The 23,853-nt window shown below is 42.2% G+C and overlaps 1 protein-coding gene across 2 annotated transcripts in view; it reads right to left on the bottom strand.

The window, feature by feature from the left end:
- LOC310845719 (guanylate cyclase 2G-like) overlaps window positions 1–23,853 on the bottom strand; it is a 35,879-nt gene continuing 12,026 nt past the window's right edge. The window contains exons 6-22 of one of the 2 annotated variants that reach the window (XM_083741218.1): window positions 22,614–22,717; window positions 21,986–22,140; window positions 20,616–20,765; window positions 19,917–19,976; window positions 18,430–18,513; window positions 17,945–18,049; window positions 16,892–16,963; window positions 15,337–15,502; window positions 12,066–12,221; window positions 10,032–10,209; window positions 9,235–9,378; window positions 8,476–8,668; window positions 7,059–7,233; window positions 4,800–4,898; window positions 3,909–4,000; window positions 2,945–3,052; window positions 1–730 (exon numbers count right to left, since the gene is read on the bottom strand). In XM_083741218.1, the coding sequence (XP_083597344.1) occupies window positions 503–730; window positions 2,945–3,052; window positions 3,909–4,000; window positions 4,800–4,898; window positions 7,059–7,233; window positions 8,476–8,668; window positions 9,235–9,378; window positions 10,032–10,209; window positions 12,066–12,221; window positions 15,337–15,502; window positions 16,892–16,963; window positions 17,945–18,049; window positions 18,430–18,513; window positions 19,917–19,976; window positions 20,616–20,765; window positions 21,986–22,140; window positions 22,614–22,717 (2,269 nt within the window). In that variant the 3' untranslated portion in view covers window positions 1–502. Of the gene's footprint in view, window positions 1,267–2,944; window positions 3,053–3,908; window positions 4,001–4,799; window positions 4,899–7,058; window positions 7,234–8,475; window positions 8,669–9,234; window positions 9,379–10,031; window positions 10,210–12,065; window positions 12,222–15,336; window positions 15,503–16,891; window positions 16,964–17,944; window positions 18,050–18,429; window positions 18,514–19,916; window positions 19,977–20,615; window positions 20,766–21,985; window positions 22,141–22,613; window positions 22,718–23,853 lie in introns of both variants that reach the window. The other variant, XM_083741219.1, reaches the window with a different exon arrangement.

The raw sequence follows: 23,853 nt of genomic DNA, 5'->3' as shown, positions 1-23,853 counted from the left end.
TGCATACAGTTTGGGGGCAGCTGCAGAATGCATCATGTTTAGTAAATGGGTATGTGTGGGTGTTGCATGCCAAGCTATGGCTGTATTTCCTTGAAGGGTAAAAGTTATCAGCCTGTGAGAGCCACAACCCAAGAAAGTATTTGAATTACAGCTGACGTTTGTGTTGTGACATAGCATCAGAGGCTCCCTTAGCAGCTGTTCTCCCTGTGTAACAGATGCCCCTTAGACTAACATCATCATCATAATTCGTATGCCACCTTTCCACAGTTAATACAACGCTCAAGGCAGCTTACAATATGAAAAGATTTACATCATTACAAACATAGCAAAGTAGTCATAAAAATAAATAAAATACATCAAAAACTACATAACCAAACTGAACAATTTCCACATACAAATAAATATACAAAAAATTAATATCAATAACAGCAAAAACTCCCAACAAAACTTCCCCCCAAATACCCCAGTCCTTGCTGAGCAGCAGCAGTTCTTATGAAGCCTGTCAGGCCTTGCCCTGGGCCAGGTGGAGAGAAGCAGGAACCCTCAGGCTCCCAGAAGGCTGATGAAGTAGAAAGGTGGGTAACTTGTGACACCCCAGATCTTGTTGAGCTATAGCTCCCATCATCCCTGACCATTGGCCATACTGATTGGGGTTGATGGGAGTTGGAGTCCAGTAATGTCTGGAAGGCCACAGATTAGGCACCCCGGATATAGTCAGACCACAGCCTGTCTTTATTGGATAGTATTGTTCATGGGAGAACATGCACATTTCAGGACATAGTAGAAGAAGTAATTATATGTTTTAATGCAGGTTCCTCCTCACTTCAGAACTTGATTTTTCTACCTTGAACATACACGCTACACACACTTTTATGGAATATGGAGAAAATGAATAGGGGAAAGTTAAACTCTGTTATGCTGAAACTCTTTGATTCAACTGTTTTAACTAATTTTTACTCAGTTGTCTTAGGATTGAAGTTGCTGAGCTTTTTTTTTACAATTTTACCTCGAAGTTGTAGATCTAGGCTATACATCTAGGCCAGGTTCATAAAACAAAGTGCCTGATAACTTTGGGAAACCTAATAGCCAACTAGCTACACCTTTGCAGACCCTCCAAGTGTCCCTGTTTTCCAGGGACAGTCCCGCTGTCTCAGTTTATGATTTGATACCAGAATGTCCCACTTTTCCTTAGGACATCCTTATTTTCTTCTGAGAAGTGTTGGAGGATATGGAGTCACCCAACTCCTGAGCCATCTGAAGGCAGCCCTGTATAGTGGAAATAATTAATGGGAATTTTAATTTAATAAATAATATTGAAAGGGGGGCTGTTTGAGAGTTTGTTCATTAATCCCATTTGTTATTCTCACTGTGGCTATCACTGTAGAGAAACAATATTCTTACAAACACTTGTCCCCAGGACTGAAATGCATTTGTCAGCTCCCACACTCCATTTGAAAGTGCAGAAGGCAGCCCATTAGTCATTGTAACAGCTCTGACATCGCGCTACACTACTCTGAATTAAGATCTTGTTGATGGTTGACTATGACCATAAATAAGTCCTATTTAGCCACTATTAAGATATAATTAAGATATATATTTGGGCCTTGGGCTAGGTATCCTGAGGAACTATTTGGAAATAGTTTCTAAAATACTACAGTGCTATAACTGACACAACTAAGTACTTGCACAAACTGAGAATATGGGTTGTATCCAGTTTAGCACTCAGTTAGGGTCCCATTGGCACAAGCATTACTGCTTACTCAACAGGCCTTTCCCTCTCTCCTCCCTGCTCTGCACCCCCCCCCCCACACACAAACACACAATCTGTTCTTGACATGCTGCCTGGAGCTGATGGGACACAATATTGGCTAACCTAGCTTAAGGGATTTGATTCCCCCCCCACACACACACCTTTTCCATCTCCAGAACCAGGGAGGAGGGGAGGGGGGAGGAGCAGGAGGAACTATGAAAGTTAAGGCTAAACTCACAGAGCATAAGGTCCCAGAAAAGCCAAGCTAAAGGATGGTTAGACTAAAGAAGATTTAGCAAACTCCAAAACTTTGGGCCTACAGTTCTCATTGGCCCTAGCCAAAACACTCATGTTAACATGACTAATGGGAGTTGTAGCCCAAATCATCGGGTGTGGGGGCACCAAGCTGGCAAAGCCAGAACCAATGGAATACTTGCGTACCCACTGGCAGATGACGATAAGAAGAGGACTTATTGTGACAGGATAAATTGTGAAGATTCCCAGCTGTTAAATCAATTAAAAATTACCAAAGCAATTTCAGTCTTTTGTATGGCTCTATTTCCCCCAATGGTAGATGTCAGGATTCCAAAAGGCATGTGGAGGAGGCAAGGGAGCTGGAGGAGGATCTAAGAGAAGGGACCAGTGACTTGTGGGGTTCTGTGCTACCTGCAAGGCAGGAGTTGGGGCTGAGGGAAGAGGAAGCGATGGGGCTGTCCTAGGTGCAGGAGGAGTTGCAGGAAGGATTGGGAGGAAGAGACAGTCCTTAGAAGACTTGGGTTGTTAGGGTCTCTTCCATCCCCTCCTCCTCTGTCTCCAAGGACAAAGAGGGGCTTAAAGCACCAGGTTCAGGGAAAGCTGCAGGTTGCTTGCACATGCCCTGTCAAGTGAGGGGATTTGCATTCAGGAAGAGACACGGTCATGTTGTTGCTCCAACATTCAAGGCACAAGGCTAGGGGAGTAAATGCCTAGCTAGCTATGTAGCGGGAGCGGTGTACCCTGGGAGATTCTGCAATGGAGTGCTTTACCAATAAGGAATTCAACTACCACCCATTTGTGCCCCTTGGGGTGGGTGTGCTCAGCCTACAATCAAACGCTAATCCTTCCCCATGCAAACGCTGCACTTATCACATATGAGTTATCTAATATTGTCCAATGTATGTTATTGCTTGCCGGGTCTAATAGCTACATGTCTACCTCAGCATTTCCCTTTGGGCGGCTTTCTACATCACTGCCAAACTCTGGTAGGGGCAGATGGAATCCAACCTTTCCTTTCAGCCAAAACGTTCTTTGCTGTCCTTTGCCCTGGCAGCCAAGAGAAATAACATGAAAGCAAAGTTGCCTCACATAACCACAACAAAAACGAAAGATTTATACGATCTGAGGAGAAGCCAGAGTATCAAAAACAACCCTCTAAATGTTTGCACACACCTTAGGAATAGTTGGTGCTTTGAAAAATAAAACGAATTTCCTTCAAGGTAAAAGGTAAAGGTGGTGTGAAAAAAAACAGGGAAGATGGATTGTTGGAATTTTTCATCCTTTCTCCCAGTATCCACATCAGGGAGATTGCTAGGTATTTAGAGTCAGGGCACAGGTCCATGACATAGATTTCCATTTCCTAATATATATGTATAGATGCACATTTAGACTGACATTTTTAGGGGGTGGGGAGCTCTGGCTCTTGCTGTCAAGACTTACTCAGAACCATGGGATGCAACAGGATTTTCTGGGCCCAGAACACTGTATGTATATTAGAACCCAACCCACAGGAATGGCTGCTTACGGACATATTAAAAATAAATAGTATTGTCCAACATCTTAAGATGACCCCCCCCAACAGTTCAGTGATTGACCTAAATTTGTTACTAGTCAAAGTGCCTGACAATCCATCACCTAATTCTGAGGCCAAGACCCCATGACATTGAAAACTCAACATGCACAACTTCATACGATATTAAGCTATGGGCAGATGTCTTCACAAGGTATACCTTTCTCCAGTGCATCTGCTCCTTGCTTGTGGTGGAGGACTGTTGTCTGACTTTGAATTTTAAAAATTCATATGGCTAGAAGCTGGTGGCCTCATGTTTGTGCAGAAGCTTGGACTAGATCACCACTGGGTTCTTCCCAGCTCTATGAACCCTTATTTCCATGAAAATTATACCTTTATTCTTATGGTCCCTCTTTCCTGCAAATCATAACCTCCAATCATCTGGAGAACATTTGCTGTGATCATAGAGACATGGATTTGGAGAGCTAGAGAGAGAGAGAGAGAGAGAGAGAGAGAGAGAGAGAGAGAGAGAGAAATTTACCATATTGCATATTGATTGCCTATATTGGAAAGAAAAACTCTAAAAATGTTGTAGTAAAAACAAATATGGACAGTTGCTTATATTTGTACCAACTAACACTTTCAGTGTTAGGGCCTGGCTATGAGGTAAGAGAAATAGGTGAGCACAAGGAAACGGCATCTGATTTCAACTAACAACTCAAGTGGCCTTACAGCTGAGCATCGATTGGAAGCTGGTTGTTAAGGACCACCCACTATGGAACCTAGGGGGCACGGTGCTTAAAAAGCAGTAGAACGGGGGCAGCAGATACTAAGCTAAATCCAACTCCCAGTGTTGAGTACCACTGTCTCAGTTGCCAATTCAGAGGCAAGTGTGGTGTATGGGAATGATGACAGTTCTTGACATGAAATGTGCCCACCAACTTTTCATTTTTCTTCACTTTGTAATACTCTAAAAAAAGAAGAAGAAAATTCCTATTCAGTCTGAACAAAGGTCTGTATAGTCCATTAACCTATTGCCAATAGTGAGCAACCACCTGCCTCAGGGAAGCACACAAGGAGGGCATAATAGCTATGTAATTCTCTTGCTGCTTTCCAGCAACTGGAATGAAGACATCCCTTCATGATTATACATTGCCGAAAGTCCTGCTTCTCTCCCTGCTCTAAGCTTTCAGTCATTGGCTTTTGAAACACAACATGTTCTCTCGCCTTTTGGAGCTTACACCAGCCTTTCTCATACCTTCATAACAAATACATGCAACGTACGTAAGCTGGTACTTTCCATCCTTGAAGCCACATTCACTGTGTCTCCAAACAAGCAGTAACGTGGCCTTGTGATCCCCACCACACCTGCAACAACAGGGCCTAGAAGAACAAACACCACAAAGGCATCAGCCACAGAGAAAAGAAAGGCAGAATCTCATATGCAATGATGCTTTTGAGAGTTATGAATTAATGTTTGGATTTTACAGCAATGTGATCCCATTTACCAATTGTCTTTTCTGCTTCCCACAGGGCAGTCATGTTTTTTGGTTTTTTTTTGGGGGGGGGATATGTAGTCAAGTGGGGAAGCGGGTGGTGCTGTGGGTTAAACCACAGAGCCTAGGACTTGCCGATCAGAAGGTCAGTGGTTCAAATCCCCACAACGTTTCTCTGTCCCAGCTCCTGCCAACCTAGCAGTTCGAAAGCACATCAAAGTGCAAGTAGATAAATAGGAACCGCTTCGGCGGGAAGGTAAACTGTTTCCGTGCGCTGCTCTGGTTCGCTAGAAGCGGTTTAGTCATGCTGACCACATGACCTGGAAGCTGTACGCCGGCTCCCTCAGCCAAAAAAGCGAGATGAGCGCCGCAACCCCAAAGTCATCTGCGTCTGGACCTAATGGTCAGGGGTCCCTTTACCTTTACCTTTATGTAGTCAAGTAGACTGAGTTACTCTGAAGTACTAACGTCAGACATTTCTGCAGCCATTTTCTACATAGATACACACAAATGAGAATGTGACCAGACTTAAATCACCTCAAAAATACACTTGTGAATCAAATCTTAAATGATGCTGAGAAAATTTTACTCCTTGTGCCAGATTCCCTTCAAATTAATTACCGGTATATCTCAGAACATATTGTCTATAACATGATAGGGAACCATCAGCCACATTCTTATTACTACATCTCCAAATCCTGGTAGCCCACATTTGGCAAGACTAAAGGCATTTCCAGGAAGCCTAATGGATCGATCACACACACACACACACACACACACACACACACACACACACTCTCTCTCTCTTATACAAATTATGTTGCTTTAGTGCTTTAACTTGGTATTAGAGCAAAGGACTACAATAGAAACTATCTCAGCATGTCCCTATTTTTATGGTTCATCAATCTGTAGCCATACTTGATATTTCAGCACCAAAGATATACACTTGTGTTTGCAATATCACGTGACAAGATGATTTATGTCTCAACGTGTTTGTATTTGCTTTTAAAACGTGTCACTACCTCCCCCAAAGTCCTTGGAAAGCGTGTTCTCCTTCATGGAGAGCACGTGTTGCGGTGGGGGCTGCCAGGACACTCCAAAGTTGGTGGGCGGGCTAATTGATTGTTGGCCACTGATGCGATTGGGGCTTCCCTTGTTGTTGGGAAGAAGTTAATGTTGCCATTTATTGATTGACAGCCAGAAATAGTAAAACTCCTTGCACGAGGCTAGGGCTTCCTCTTTTCGCCCGTGCAGCGGATTGCCCGTCCCTCCCTCCCTAGAATAGGGTTGTTCGCTTTGACCTTGCTATGCCTGTCATGGGGTCATCTGCTTTGGAGCGGGGGCCTGGTAGGAATTTGTCCATCTGGCTGATTGGCTGGGGCCATTTGGTTTTTTGCCTACTGCGTAGCAAATCGTCACAACTTGTAAGGTTCGCGGTTAGGCATTGTATTTTAATATGCATTTGTATTTTAATAAAGTTGTGGCCAAAATTATGCCAAAAATCTTAAACAAAAATTTCTGTGTGATGTGTGAGTTATTGGGGTGGACCTGGGGACCTCGACACGCAACAGAGCTGCACACAAAGTGAAGTTGAATATGAATAGTCCCTTCGTTATAGTATTTAATTGGCACAATCACAGGATTTGACCCTGTAATTTCACTGCAATCTTACTTGCAGCTCCGGGTATCAATTCATTTTACTAGTTACTATCCCTCAGTCAAAATCTGGAACATAGTTGTGAGTGGCATTCTACTGAACTATACATTTAAAGTCATCTCAGTTGTGGCTTCCCCCAAAGAATCCTGCAACCTGCAGTTTGTTAAGGACAAGGAGACTTGTTAGAATATTCCTATTCTCCCACATTGCTGCAATTCCCAGAGTGATTTAACAATCAATTCCTCTTTCCAAGGACTTGTAGTTCTCTGGGACTTGTAGTTCTCTGAGGGGGGGGGGAAGGGGTCTCATAACAATTCTCAGAACCCTTACTTAACAAACAATGTAGCAAAAGCTTTAAAATCATGCTTAGCTGAAACCACTGCCTTTCACCTGTATGAATACCAATACGCAGGCTCAGTTTCTCCTTCGGCATGTGCCTAATCTTGAAGGAAATGATTGCATTGAGAAAGTGCAAAGACATGGTAGCAATTTCCTCAACATGTTTCTTCCCGTTGCGAATGGGGAGGCCGCTAGCAACCATATAGGCGTCTCCAATAGTTTCAACCTGTAAGCAATCAAAGGACTCATTAGCGCTTTTTAAATTGAAAAGTGAGAAATGGGAAAATGAAGGAAGCCTTAAGAGTTCCTTAGGAACGTTATGCCCAATTCAGAACCCACATATGATACACACACAAACACACAAATAGCTATTGTATGTTCCGGCGTACAAGACGATTTTTTAACCCAAAAAAATCACCCCCAAAGTCATGGGTCGTCTTATACGCCGGGTATACGCAGAGCCACCTGTTGGGAAGGAGGAGAGGGAGCCGGTGAGCAAAGGCACCCCTTCTGCCATCGCTCCTCCTCCCTCCCCACGGAAGGCGACACAGCCTCCTGTGACGCAGCGCGAGGCCCCGCCTCTTCCATACCGCCACAGCGCGTGTTCGTTGGCCACCGCTCTCTCCTCACTGCGGAAAGTCCTTTCGAGCGCGGTGCTCACCTGCCCGCTTGTCTGCTGCTGCCATCGTGGGAGCCGGATCCGGCCTCCATCGTGGCCATGTGGGGCTTCACTCAGCTTGCGGGTGCCATGAAGAGCCTGCCACGGCGAGGTGGTGGGCTTCGGCCAGGGCTCCAAGGAGCTGGGCATCCCCACAGGTGTGGGTGGTGGAGGCTGAGGCGCCCGCTCGTGGCCTTTTCCCAGAGGGAGGGAGGGAGCCGGGCTGGGCCTCCCTCCCTCCAGGTGGTGGGTTTCGGTTTTGTTTCACCCACCAAATGCCTCGCCTTGGGCTGCTGCTGCTGTGATGGCAGAGGCAGCGGAGGGGTGCGTGCTCTGCCCCTGGCGGTGCTTAGCGGGCAGCCAAACGCTATAATTTTACAGCAAAAGTTGGGGGGTTGTCTTATAGGCCCAGTCACCTAATACGCTGGAACATACGGTAGATGAAAGGAACCCCTCATTCATTTCTCGTTATTATCTTCAGAGATACTCTACTGATGACATGTGTCAAAACATGGTCCATTACTGATGGGCCCTCATTAGTACCAAGAGGAATGACTTGCCATGCCCTTCCCTGAGGGGAACTTCATTGTTTTATTTTAAAAATTTAAGTTTTGGAGTGAGCTCATCCCACTTTTAGTATCTCACAGGGATGTATCCATGCTAGCCTGGCTTCCTCCCAATGGGTAGTTCTTTCCTTTGGGTGAAAGGGAGCCAAGTAAATGTATGTGGCCAGAACTAGTCAGAGATTAACATCAACAAAAATACCCTTTCAGTCAACCCACTCAATTCCAGGGAATGCTGGCTGCCTACCTTGTAGACATCGTAGTTTTTAATGATGTTATCAAACAGACTGTACAGGTCATTGAGGAGATTCACAACCTGCAATGGAGAGCTGAGAGAGCATAGCTTGGTGAAGCCAACAATGTCTGAGAAGAAGATGGAGACTGAATCAAAGCTCTCGGGTTCCACTGATTTCCCAGCAACAAGTTGTTCTCCAATGAAACTGGAACAAGAATACGGGTAAAAGGCAGAGATGAAGGAATCCATTTGTTTCGGTTTCTCATTTTTCTGTTTTAAATTCAGTTCACATTTCTGCAGCAATCTGGGAATTATTTATTTTTTAAATCCCCATGAAAATTATTCAGGGTTTTAGTGTTAATTTCTCCTAATACACACCTTTATACATAGTTTTGACTAATATACACGTTTCTGAAGCAATTTTTTGAAGCATCCTCCTCTAATATACTGCATGTTATACATATATCAACTAATATACGAATCTTTTGTATATATTGTTTGGTTTCCCACTGTGTGTGTGTGTGTGTGGCCCAATTCAATTTAAATAATCATATTTTAATATTTCCAAACCTATATCCATAACTATGTTCAATAGAGACTTGTTATTTCTTTTTTAAGCTAGATGAAATTTAAGAAAACGGGGGTTCAAGCAAAGGCCTAATGCACATAACTGCCCACTCATTCTTGGGCAGGACTTATTCCAAAGGTGAAAGTGTTTCAAGGCATCTTCTACTGGAGAATGTCTTAAAAGCAGTAAAGGGTTTCTGTTACCCAGGTAGCATAGCTGATAAAAGCTTTTCTGTCTTCTTCTTCTCTGCCATCAGCTGAGTTGTCCTTGACTCAACCACTTCCTCCAGGTGATTTGCGTATTTTTCCAGTTTATTCACCATGTTGTCCAAGATACCGAAGTGACTTCTGGAAATGTTCAAAAAACAAAACACAATTTTTTTTTGAAGGAACTGGTGCGTATCCGTTTCTACCAAATTTCTTTCCATTGTTTGTAAGATAGTGCATTATTGTCTCTAGAACTGTTTTGATGCATGTGTAGAGAATCTTTTCACACTCCCGCATGGGCAACCTTTCAGGGGCCACATGCCTTTCAGGAGCATGGTAAGAGGCAAGAAAAAATAGGCAGAGCAACGGACATGACCCTTACCTTGGTCCAGGAGGTTACATTCCAGCCATGCAAAAAACAGAGGTTTCTATACACACACCTTTCTAGGCAAGCAAGAGGCATGATCACAGTCAAAGGACACATTCCAGATTGGCAAAAATACTTGACAGAGTTGCAGAGTAGAGCTAGTGAAGAGTCATGGCCTAGGAAGAGTCCCAAGGGTCAGATAGAGGGGGCTGCATTTGGCCTCACCTAGAAACTCTTCCTATCCCATTCACTGTTTTCTGGTTTAGCAAATGGAGGTAAAGAGGTGAGAATACTGAGATTTGGCAACCACACAATTGAGGTGTGGTTTATTTTTTTATCTTCAGGAACAGAACCCAACATGAAGGTTAGCTTTCTGTTCTGAATAATAACCACACATACTTGGTTTCACATGAAGGAAAATAATCACCCTTCTGGGCTGGCATCTTTCAGTGCTTTCTTGATGTTGAGGAATGTTGGCCTCCTCTCTGGATATTCATCCCAACATGCCTTCAAAAGTGCAACGATCCTTTCGTTACATTTCTGTGTTGAAATAGAAGGGCGCAGTGGAATGGGAGAATTAGGGTCCTGGATTCTTTTTATTATCTCTGGAACAAAAAACCAAACAAACAGTATGAGTCAGATTTCAGAATATTAATTCTTTTCTTTTGCTTTTGCTTTCAGTTCCTTTAATTTTATATGCTTTCAACATTTGAGGAAGAACCATAATTCAGTGGTAGAGAATCTGCTTTGCATGCAGAAAGTCTGAGGTTCAATCTCTGGCCTCTCCAGCAAGAGTTGGGAGAGAACCTTGTCTGATAACCTGGAGAGCTGCTGTTGGTGGTCAGTAGGAATGGACCATAGTCTGCCTCAGTATAAAGCAGCTTCCTAAATGTCCCATTAAGGTGGTGAACCCCATTCCTCAGATAATTCTTGGAACACCTGGTGTGCACAGCCACTCTCCCCAAGAGAAGGGGGGGAAAACCCAAAAGACATTTCTCCTGTCTCTGGAAGTCACTTCGCAACCTTGCTCAAAAGCAGAGATGAGGAGAAGGCCCATGGAGTCTGTGTGTGTGGACAACTTCATGGACAACTTCCCAAGCACTGTAGGGCTTCGAATTTTACCCAGAAATGGGCCAGCGAGCCATGTAGTTCTTAAAGAAATGGCAATATATGTTCTTTTCAGCCAGTTCCTTTCGAACATGAGCTAGACTGAGATATGTCATAGTAATCTAAATGCATATTGCTTGCAGCCATAACCAGTTGGAAATAGATCTGCAATATAATACAGTAATTTATTTGAATAAATATGGATTATATTTGGTTTACTAGGCATTAAGTATGGGAATATTGGTTTTGGGACTGTGCAACTTAATCTTGTAGACATTATTTAGGACCCTGAGTTAGCCAATTAACTTATGAAACTTGCTAAATATAGGATGAATTTCCATATCCTGTATTTACAGTAAATAGTTATTTAAATTTGGATTCTGAGCAAAGCTCAGTAACTTTTTAGATATGCACACTGTTTTGGAACACTTACACCTTGTTGATAACGAGCACTATTTTAAACTTTGCAATTTCTATGAAAATATTAGTATTACTAAGGTAAAGGTAAAGGTACCCCTGCTAATATCTAGAAATTGTATGGAATACAGTTTGCTATTGATAGAAAACATGTGTGACTCGTTAAGGAAAAAACTGAATCAGGCCCAGTCTTTCTACTAACAAGAGTTTGAGAATCATTTATTAGATGAATTGCTTTTCAAAGGGAGTTGCATGATGCATATGTTTTCTTTAGTAGCAGTTTTAATTTCAGGGTTACTACTGTTTGAAGAAACAAACCACATTCACAGGCATAGAATTTCCTAATATGTTTTGATCTCATCTTCCTTTCTTTCCCTTGCTCTATAATTATAATTAAAGGGACGCGGGTGGCGCTGTGGGTAAAACCTCAGTGCCTAGGGCTTGCCGATCGCATGGTCGGCGGTTCGAATCCCCGCGGCGGGGTGAGCTCCTGTCTTTCGGTCCCAGCTCCTGCCCACCTAGCAGTTCGAAGGCACCCTTAGGTGCAAGTAGATAAATAGGTACCGCTTTATAGCAGGAAGGTAAACAGCGTTTCCGTGTGCTGCGCTGGTGCAGGATTGCCAGAGCAGCTTTGTCACGCTGGCCACGTGACCCGGAAGTGTCTCTGGACAGCGCTGGCCCCCGGCCTCTTAAGTGAGATGGGCGCACAACCCTAGAGTCGGACACGACTGGCCCGTACGGGCAGGGGTACCTTTACCTTTATAATTATAATTGCTCAAAATTATATATTGTTTGTATTGTTTCCTCTGTTAATGGACTGCATAATTTTGAGGAGGAGGACATGTTAGATGTACAAACACACAGAGAGGATTTTGTTGCTTTTCCTACACATCTGGAAGAAAAAATAAAGCTCAAGGTCAGATCTCAAAGAAACAACCTTCTGCATTCTGGCTTAGATCATGGAATGGGCCATCTTCATGATTGTATATCAGTTCTCTCATAATAATAGCAAAGCTGTACACATCCCCCTTCTGAGTGCCATGGAATGGAGATTCTGCCATTCTTAGCAATTCAGGTGCTGTCCAGTAAAGCTCTAAAATAAGAAGAGAGAAAATATTGGAATGATAAAACATTTATTTAAAAGGCTCAACAGTCTGTTAAAATTGCTGCCATGAAATAGTTTTACCCCAGGTGTAATTGGTGAGTAATTATGAGTTTTGCCCATTCCCAAAGGGGGACAAAGCTATCCATTTCTGGTCTGTGTCATTTTTGCACAAGTTAACCTATCGTTTCATTCTGTTCCACATTCATTTGTATTTTAAAAATAAATAAATAGCTATTCATTATGAATCTTTACTCGTTCAAAATGCCAACAAACTGTGTCGCTACAATCTTTACTCCAAGAAGTGCAGAACAGAAATGACTGGCAGAATACGAGACACGGGAGAAGAACAAATGGAAGAGGATTGGAAGAAATTTAAAGACTATCTGCAAAAACATTGCAAACTATTTGAATGTTAAAGTGATGCAGGATATAAAGTTAGTGTGGCATTAGTGACATAGTTGAAAGGAATATGTAAAGATGTTTTTTGAGTAAGAACTAAAAATATATAGCAAAATTAATCAATGTTAAAATGATGGGGATTGGAAGATAAGTGGTTAGTAGCGGTAATGGTTAATTTAAAAGAAAATAAGCAACATTAAATTTAGCTAAATAGAGGAAGGATTTGCTGAAAATAAATTAGAAATTGGAATACAGAAAGGGGAGGTGTGAGGAAGTCGAGAAAGTAAGCAACAAGAAATTAAGATTTGAATTTATATATTTTTCTTTGTTTTTTATGTTTTATATTGTTTTTTGTTTGTAATTGTGTTGTTTTGTTTTATTATGATAAAATGTGTTGAAACCTTAATAAAAATTCTTAAAAAACAAACAAACAAGAAGTGCAGAACAGATAATTTCACACAGAAATTCACAAAGGCAGAAATCCTCAACTATCCCTGTTTCCTTTTTGCATTCCCTACAGGTGCTTATTCGTCTCCGTTTAGGCCATAGCATATGCTAAATTACAGGGACGTCCATGTAGATAGTTGTGCCCCAGACACATCCAGGTATGTTGCTGGCAGCAATGAATACCACAGCTTTGTTGGTAATAGTATACAGTGGTACCTTGGTTCTCAAAAGCACGGCTTCCGATTGGCTGGAGGAGCTTCCTGCACTCAAGCGGAAGCCACGTCAGATGTTTGGCTTTCGAAAAACATTCCCTAAGCGGAACACTTACTTCTGGGTTTGTGGCGTTTGGGAGCTGATTTGTTTGACAACCAAGCCGTTCAAGAACCAAGGTATGACTGTATATTAGAATTTGGGATGGCCAGGCCCTGCCCACCTGCTAATAGGTAGTTGCCAGCCTTGACCCCACCATTATGCAGACCGTTTCTTGTGGGCACTGCTAACAACTTGAGGACACGGAAAATTGCCCGGCACCCACTCCCCAGAGCCAGCAACAAGGCGTGAAGGTGCCATCTTTTATCATGTGCATGATGCAATGTATGAAAACAAGCACCAGGAGGTTTCTGTATTTGTCAATCCTAGTTTCGCCCTCTGGGGTTTCCATGGAAGCTTCAAATTCAAATTCAAATTTATTTATTTACGGCTATTAGCCCATAAAATATGTACAACCTAAAAGCACAGAAACATAAAAACCAATACATCTAACAACAGAAGGGGAACACCACGATGCAAGGGTGGGTCATTGAGCAGTGACAAATAACAGCTTGGGGCCCGGAAAGATCCAAGGGACGGTTCACAGAAAAAGGAGAACTGGAGACGAGATCCGTCATGCACTCTCATCATAACTGGAAGCTTGCTCTGTGAACCAGCAAACAACCACAATTAATTATTATTTCATAACCCGTCTGTAATTAATAACGACTGCTTATGCTACCAACTGCTACACCCAGTGGCGTAGCGTGGGTTGTCAGCACCCAGGGCAAGGCAAGTAATTTGTGCCCCCTAACCCGTGGATTTTAGCACTCGAGTGCGAGCGCCCCCCCCCAGATGTTGCGCCCGGTGCTGCCGGCCCCCTGCACCCCCACGCTACGCCACTGGCTACACCACCCCTCAAAATCTCACTAACTAACATCCTGCCCAATTTGCTTTCTTGCCAGGAGACTTTGCTAGTTGGAGACATACCATATTTTTCTGTGTATAACCCGCTCCTATAAAGAAGAAGAAGTTTGAATTTGATATCCTGCTTTATCACTACCCTAAGGAGTCTCAAAGCAGCTAACAATCTTCTTTCCCTTCCCCCCTCCCACAACAAACACTCTGTGAGGTGAGTGAGGCTGAGAGACTTCAAGGAAGTGTGACTAGCCCAAAGTCAGCTTCATGTGGAGGAGTGGAGACGCGAACCCAGTTCACCAGATTACGAGACTACTGCTCTTAACCACTACACCACACTGGCTCTCCGTGTGTATGAGATGACCCCTATTTTTGGGGACACCAAATTAAGGAAACGGGGGAAATTTCCCACAGTTGTAAGCTTTTTTGGGGGGGGGGTTGCCCAGAGTTGTTGAGCTTTTTTGGGGGGATTACTAACAATCGCTCACCCACCTGACCACTGCTAACAATCGCACACCTCACCGAAGCCACCAATCATCAATCTGTTCGGCGCCAGCAGCCACCAATCACCCGCCAAATCACCGCTGACAATCTCCTGCTCATGACTGACACCAATTGTCCTTCCCTCCTCTGCACTCTCCGTGTATAAGACGACCCCCCATTTTTGACACTTTTTATAATTAAAAAAAACCTCGTCGTATACACGGAAAAAAACGGTAATTGCAACATGGAAAGACACAACCTTGCTGTGGGAAAGTCATAAACTTCGCAATCACAGCATTCAGCATTCTCAGAGATATTCTCTTTGTACCCACCCCCTGATATTTCAGAATATCTGAACGCTATTCAAATCAGTTGCATTTTCAAATTGTTTTCTTTCCTGTTTTCCAGTCCTTCTAGCATGAGTGGAGACTCTTGTATTACATACATTAAACAGCTGGGTGAACCACCCTGTGACCTTTGGACAAAGGGTGGTATATAAGTTTAATAAATAAAAATAAAGATAAACCTCTACTAAAGCATTTGCATGCAAAATGCTCTGGTGGGTGGTGCTTTTTTTCTTGGAATGGAAAGTACTTAATGTTCTTACCTGCATAATTGCTTTCTTCTGCCATTACCTGAGATTTCCTTCCATATTTAAATTCCCACAACCCAAAGCCACACAGCTTCACCTGCATGCGACTGTCTACCAGGCAGTTGGTGGGCTTTAAGTTTCCATGAGAATTCAGGGGGCTGTTGTGAATGAACACCATACCCTAAAATTCAAACACACAGTGTAGACAAAGACATGAAATACATGTACCAAACAAAGCAAGTTAGCTTGGGATTCTGCAGTTTCCACAAACAAGAACTTTTTAGCTTTGGATTGTATTTCATTCATTGCATAGATTTAGAAGAGTTTGGATTTGATATCCTGCTTTATCACTACCCGAAGGAGTCTCAAAGTGGCTAACATTCTCCTTTCCCTTCCTCCCCCACAACAAACACTCTGTGAGGTGAATGGGGCTGAGAGACTTCGAAGAAGTGTGACTGGCCCAAGGTCACCCAGCAGCTGCATGTGGAGGAGCAGGGATGCAAACCCAGTTCACCAGATTACGAGACCACCGCTCTTAACCACTACACCACACTGATTTATTTTAGCAGGTTACATAGGTAACACTTTTACATTTTTACTTCAATGTTCTGGATTGAGGCTTTTGTCTCTAGATCAGAGTTTCCTAGTTGTTGCCACCTGTGCCTTTTCTGGAGGTCATAAACTCATCTTATATGTTCTACTTTGGGAGAGGTCACAGTTAAAAAATACACACACACATACGTCCAAATAAAAATAAGAAAAACAGAACACTTCATCTACTGAAAGCCTAGCACAAAATGCAAGAGGGAGTATACAAGGCATAGAAGCCAACTCCAGGGAGCTGTGGCTTCTTGGGAACCCACAATAATATAATTATGGGAGGCTGGGCACCCACAAAGTCAATGAGAAAAGCTGGCAGGCAGCAGTGCTGCCTCTGAGAGAGAAGCAGTTCAGCTCCACCCTCCACAGTCAGTGAGCAAGGCACCCTTTATCAGTAGGGGGGAGCTCGGACATGGAAAAGGGTGCCTCACTGGCTTTGGAAAGGAGGAGCGTGTGCGTGTTCACAAGTCTGCATTGCAGTGGCAGGCACCCACAATACTGAGGGCGAGTTGGCAGCCCTGGTACAAGGGAAGTGAATTCCACAACTGATGCTAACCATGGAAAAGCCTCTTCATTTGCCACTGATGTATAAACACGCTACAGAAATGGAATAATCAAAAGTGCGTGGCTATTAGATCATGTAACATGCAAAGACTAAAAACAACACTTTTCAAAGTGCCGCTTCTGATATTGAAACACTGGTGTGATACACTCCAAACAACCCACTTCATCAGATAATTTTTCGGCACCATCTGAAGATCCCAGTGCTCTTAGAAGTGGGTTGCAAAACTTCATGCAGTTTACACACACACTCTCTCTGATAAACACCAATGCTTTAGCTACAAGAACAACAGATGCTTGTGATGGATATGGATCTTTCTGGCTTCTTTTCAGCTGTCAGTCACTACAATAACAGCATTTTTAATGACTTTCCTAGTAGCCGACAGCAATTCCATTACTCCATACTTACGTTGACTATGTCATAGGCAAAGGAGATTTTGAATATCCAGTCCAGTTCGATATCAGAATGCATCAAAATATCCTAGAAAATGCACATATAGAAATATTTCTTTTGAGATACAATTGCACTTGCTGCCTGACTCCACTCAAAGTAGGCATGTAAATATATATCAGCTGCCTGGAGCCACGCTTAGCTCATACTGATGGAAAGAAGACAAAACTCTTTGAAATGACTGAAAAGGCAAAACTTTAAGTATTGTGGAAACATTACTGAGGTACACATGACTTTCATGGGGCAAACCACACATTCAACTGGGGTGGTATTCAACTACTGCATCACATTAGAGCAAGTATTGCCACTTCTGCAAGAGGACTCCCCCCTCCTCCCCCCATGTGCCTTCCAGATGTGCTGGACCACATCCCATTATTCCTGAACATTAACCATGTTGGCTACCACTGATCAGGAGCATATCTGGAGGGCACCTCCATTGGCTGTCTTGTGAGATGATAGAGATAGATGATAGATAGATGATAGATAGAGATATAATACTGAAGAGAGCCAAAAATAGCATATATGACTTGGCAACACACTGCTTTAGTAATCCTTTCTAGGGCAATTAAGTATGATCTACTTTCATGTAATAACTGTTCTAAACTTTGACGTACAGAACTCCATACTCACGGAGGGATGCGGGTGGCGCTGTGGGTAAAACCTCAGCGCCTAGGACTTGCCGATCGCATGGTCGGCGGTTCGAATCCCCGCGGGGGGGGGGAGCTCCCATCGTTCAGTCGCAGCTCCTGCCCACCTAGCAGTTCAAAAGCACCCTTAAAGTGCAAGTAGATAAATAGGTACCGCTTTATAGCAGGAAGGTAAACGGCGTTTCCGTGGGCTGCGCTGGTGCAGGATCAGCAGAGCAGCTTTGTCATGCTGGCCACGTGACCCGGAAGTGTTCTCGGACAGCGCTGGCCCCCAGCCTCTTAAGTGAGATGGGTGCACAACCCTAGAGTTGGACACGACTGGCCCGTACGAGCAGGGGTACCTTTACCTTTACCTTTTACTCACCTTTAGGCTACCTTTCTTACAGTAATGCATCACAATGCACATGTTTGGAGCTTCAGGACATATCCCATAGAAGGCCACCAGATTCTCATGTCTCAATTCTCTCATCTAAAGCAAAGGAATGTTGGGAAGTGTGGTATCCAGATTTGACACCATACAGCAAAGCAAATACAATCTTTTTCAGACTACTCTGCTCCTTCTTACTGGCATTGCAGAAGAAATAAGCTATGGGACTACTCTGAGATATCTGGTCAAAGCAAGACAATGCCCTGTGTTGGAGACCTTGCTAATTAAATCTGTTTTCCAAAGCATATCGACCTATAGCCTCATTTAGAAATTTCAGTCAGTTCATGTTTTTTTTCTGCATTACTCGATAAACTTCCATACTTCAGTTGTGAATTTTAGATCACCTGCCTGTTTCAGTTAGCTTACTGTTCAAATGGAAATTTGCAATCCAGAATGTTAAACTATTTAAGAGTGAAACATACCACCCGAACCTCCTGGAGAACTGATGGTTTCCGGATCCAGGCATCTGTTTGATTATCAATGAATTTGAGAGCAACAACAATTCCCTGAAACAGAAATTGTAAGAGGCACAATACATTAACATGGAAACTGTTGGGGAAAAATGAATGTAGTCTGGTAGGCATCTTCAGGGATACATTGAGGATCTTTCTGTGTGACTGCATCAACTATGCCACTCTAGGAATTTACAGAGGACTTAGTTAGCTACTCTGGGTACATATTGGTAGAAATAATGGGCAGACAAATAAGAGGAATATATTACATAATAGTAATGATACATAGGCCTGGTTCATATGTAATGTTAAGCGCAACTATGGCTTGCATGGTGTGGGCTGCTAGAGAGGAAACTGTGGCCGCTTTGCTCCTCTTCCACTTCTGCTGCTGGTGTGTCACTGTGAGTTAAACATGATTTGTCTTAGTCTGCTGCCCAAACCTGTGCTCATGACAAACCATGAGTGGTAAACTGTAGAACAATCATTACAGCTGATGGCTTTTGTCTGAGGCAAGAGAAATCCTGAGCTCAGATTCATAAACGTCTTAATACGTTCCATCTTTTGCAAGCTCAAGAATTATAAAACAATAATAAGTCCACTAGATGGTAAGATGGATGTGCTGAATCCAATGCAGTTATCTTACAGGTGGAATAAACTCTGCCCATGGAGCAGAACTTTGCATCTATCTCCTCCCCCCCCCCGGGGATAACTTTTCAACTTTTCTCCGTTCTAGCACAGCTGTAAAGCACAATTTCAATTTTTATATATAAAAAAGATAAGTTTTAAAATAAAACAAAATGGTGAGTGGCGCAAGTGGGTGTTTTATGCATCATAACTTATAGCAACACAAATATTATCCAGTAAGGTCCTATGGTGTTCATACGGTATGTTCATTTTCCAGACAACAGTAGCAAATGCAATAATTGAGGAAATTCAGTTTCCCCACAATTAAATACTGGCCTCAGTGGGTGACTCTGTGCCATTTACAGGAAACAAATGTACATTTATTGATCAATAAAAGTTAAACTATTAATGTGGAACTGATCAACATTACAACCTACATCTTAATTAGAAATGTACTGTATTTAAATTGAAAAAAGTGTCAACAGTACAAGTACAGCTTGGTGATTGTGGCAAAAGCCTAAGCTGATTTGTAACAGTGATAAGTCAAGTGTAATATAATGATTATGGTAATACTTTCAGAAATATTACTTGCAGATAATTATAGTGCCTACTGTTGCTGTACTACACTATGTTATGTTACTGATAGGAACCAATGGGTCTGGTTTAGCACCTGAACATTCACACCTTTGGAAAACCATCACAATCTATTACTTTACACCATGCCTACATTATTCTAAGAACTTTATCAAGACAGGTACTATCCATTGTACAATGCTAGAGCATATTATGAAAGACCTGGAGAAAATTAACACTGTCACGCTTTACAATCCTACCTGTGAATCCTGTGACTTATTCTGGCTTTTATTCTGTTGGGCAGTTTGTGCCCTGTTCTCCTGTACATAATAGAAATAACACGAAATTTTATGTACAGTGGTACCTCGGGTTAAGTACTTAATTCATTCCAGAGGTCCGTTCTTAACCTGAAACTGTGCTTAACCTGAAGCACCGCTTTAGCTAATGGGGCCTCCTGCTGCCGCTGCACGATTTCTGTTCTCATCCTGAAGCAAAGTTCTTAACCCGAGGTACTATTTCTGGGTTAGCGGAGTGTGTAACCTGAAGCGTATGTAACCTGAAGCGTATGTAACCCGAGGTACCACTGTACTAAGCTTGGATCCTAGAACAATAGGCAAGTAGGATCCTAGAATTGATTGGCTTGCAGGAAAAGACCAATCAGGCTCCAGGAGGAAGTTAATCATCCTATTAGGCAGGTAGGATCGTAGAATGCAACAACTGATTGGCCTGCAGGAAAAGACCAATCAGGCTCCAAGTGGGAAGCAGAATCAGCCAATCAGATGGGACTCATTGTATAAATAATGTATATAACAGCCTTAGGTTTGGGGGGCAATTCAATCACTGTTTTACATGCTGCAATAAAGAGCATGAAATCACTACAGGACTCTGAGTATATTTCAAGAAGTGAATGGAACACAATTCCATTTGGCACAATATATTCTGGGTGTTTACATATGCACCTGATAAAGTCCTACAGTGGTGTAAAATACTTCTTTCCCTCGCTTGCTCTTCGGTCCAGAATCATCATTATTAGAAATAAACAAATGGGAGCCCAAGCTCTCTGTTTCTTTGGACACTGGTGTGCTTGCTTGAGACAGACAGAAGTTTCCCTTTGAAAGATAATATAAGGTACAATGTTACAAGCTGATATATTGACCTGGATGAAAATAACACTGGCATTAGTAGTGAAAGCAAAATTTGGGTTAACTGTGTTTACTAGATTCAGATTTCAAAACACAGATTGAAGCATCATTGCCATTGTCATGAGAAAAACCTACTGTAAATAAGCAGCTTGGGATTTTTGATATGCTATTTGTTTACGAGATTTGCTATGAGATTTTTGATTATATGGTTCTTTTTGGAGACCTACGGTATGCCTTTACGAGGGACAAACAACTATTGAATGTGCTACAGTGCTCAACTCAGCAACTTTGTATTTCAGTTTTGATTTAATTATGATTTTAAAATGATTATTTAATTATTTGATTTAAAAATGCCGAAATGCAAAAGTTTATTCCAAATGGCCACGTTAATTTTCGCTCCATTACTGAAATATTCAAAACCTGTCATTGTTATTACCATTATTTGCAATAGTGGTGGCAAGTAGTTAACATGAAGTTGCCGCAAAGCAAGTACCTACAGTAAGTATGAAACACAGACATAGTTCTTGTACAAAGAGTACAAGAGGAATTATGTCTCAACTGCACCACTTCACATCATAGGAAGGGAAAATACTCTTATATATAGGAAACTAGCACGTTAGGGAGAAGGCTGGGCTAGAACCTTCCACCCTGATATCTGCTTTTCTTTTTGCTGATACTAATGAATTATGAAATAACGTATTGTAGTCATACAGGATATATAGACCTTGTTCATCTTGTCAGAAAAAGAGAACTTCTTGTGGTTTTGATATTATTGTTAACCCCCCAGAAAACCTTTATTACTGAGTGATATTGTAAATGAAACAAAATTATAAAGCTAACAGGGCAAACGAGAGATGTTTCTACATAGTCGCTGAAGGACGACTATGGCAAGTGAGGGTTTCTAAAAAGTGCAGTAAAATTGCACCAGTATGAGAGATTTTCTGCTTCATGCAGTCATCTACCAACCTGTGAAGGGTCCCGAGAAAGAGGAACAAGGGGGTAGAGTGTCTAATGAAGACTATGGCTATTGAAAAGACTTGGCTTCAGAACTGTATTATATCATTATGGTTCCACATCCACCAACAAGTACTACATGAATGCAACTGATCCGCTCAAATAAGCCCCTGGAGAACTGTATCCTTGGGATAAAGAACTTGAGTTTCAGTACACAACAGCTCATCCTTTACCTTATTATCATTTAAAATGATGATATCCTCATAATTAATTCTCCACCACGTATCATTTCGAAGGTTTCCCTTGTGGTTTTTCATATACATTGCCACACCAATGGCCCCCGATACCGATATTATCAGCAGAATTATCATAACAATCAGGGCTGAACCTTTTAACAACAAAAGAACAGTTCATTAAAGAACATATAAATGAAGCTGAATCTTGGGAACACATCCAAAAACAAAACAAAGCAAAAAAGGCCAAATTCAAGCAGCAAAGCCATCGCACCACTGCGAAAAGAATATAAAGGAGCAAGAAATCACACAAGCATGGCTATTAATTATAATACAATCATACCATGGAACATGTGATCACAGCCCCCGCCACAACTGTAACTTAAAAACAAACAAATAAATCAGTTTTCTTTGCAACAAGAACATCCAGGTTTGACTTGGTGGAATGAAAATGGTCAGAACTGCACAGCTGTAGTTGCATAGTTGTGTCAGACAAGAACAGAGCAGTTTTGATACAGCAAAAGGCATACAAGACACATGATTTGCAGTATGTCCTACTTGCATGCTAGTAGTAGTAATAAATTTATAACCCACATTTCACCGGCAGGCATTACATAATCACACTTACTGGTAACTGGAGTTTTGCAGTGTTCATTGTGAAACCCACACAGTGGTTTGTCCTTAGGTATTTCTCCATCTGCCCAACTGATATAGTCAATCTCTCTGGTTGGGCTATGGACAGAGACAATAAGTATGTCAGCATCTTGCATTAATTATAAAGCTGAAGGCTCTTTATTTCCAAAACTCATTAACACACATACTTTGTGATAAATGTACCCATACAACGAAAGAGGAATGTACAAATAGCCATAATTCTCCACATGAAAATGAAGCAGAAATTGGTTTTAAGTCCAGATCTGAAACTAAAAGTGCATTGTTATTTCAGAGTTAGCCATAAACTACAAACCTATGAATGAAAGTATATAAATAGAGGGATTTCAGGTAGCAGGTTCAGGTTCAGGTGCAGACACTAGAGCAGTGTCTCCCAAACTTGTGTCTCTAGCTGCTGTTGAACTACAAATCCCATCATCCCTAGCTACCAGGTTCAGTGGTCAGGAATGATGGGAGTTGAGGTCCAAAAACTGCTGGAGACCCAAGTTTGGAAAACCCTTCATTAGAGTTTCCCTGGCTCTTAGGTCAGGAAAGCTCTTCACATTATCTTGGCTTCCATTTTCCTCCCAGTTTTAAGGGTGAGTTGATTGGATTACATTCTGCCATCTTAACTAGAAACTGGGGACAGTAGGTTCTGCGGCTTATAATTACAAAATGTGTGGATCCAGAATTGGCCTTCAGGATGGCCTATGCCAAATTTGGGGTGTAAAGGTTAAGAATGGCTTGTTTTGAAGAAGTCCAGCAAGTGACTTATTGAAGTTGACTGTTGGTATGTGTTTTTCTTCCATGGACTTCACTCAGCCTTTGCTATCTTTTGAGAAATGGGTTGTTGTGTTAGGTCAAGGTATGCGTTTTTACCCATGAGTTGTGTGTAACATATTTGTATTTATTAAAATGGTATGCTCGGAAAATATTTGTTGATTTGGCAGCATATGGACATGCTCTGGTATCCTACATTGTGGTTAGCTCAGGTTTCAGCACTACCTTGGACCTGGATGGCTGTCGATAACAGAGGGGCAAACCTAAGTCCAAGATTTGTCTGTTCACTGGAATAGATACATGGAGCCTATGCAACTGAAGCTATCATGCAACTGCTCTGAGGCCAGTCTCACTGTTCCAGTCCCAAGTGCCAGCATCCTTTCTGTGATCCTCCATTTTCTTAGCTGTGGTTTCTTAATCCCCCAATGCAGGCATGT

Source organism: Podarcis gaigeae (genome assembly GCF_964106915.1).
Source record: "Podarcis gaigeae genome assembly, chromosome: 5".
Lineage (NCBI taxonomy): Eukaryota > Metazoa > Chordata > Lepidosauria > Squamata > Lacertidae > Podarcis > Podarcis gaigeae.
Note: the sequence above shows the minus strand (reverse complement) of the source record. Positions and strands in the feature narration are given on the sequence as shown.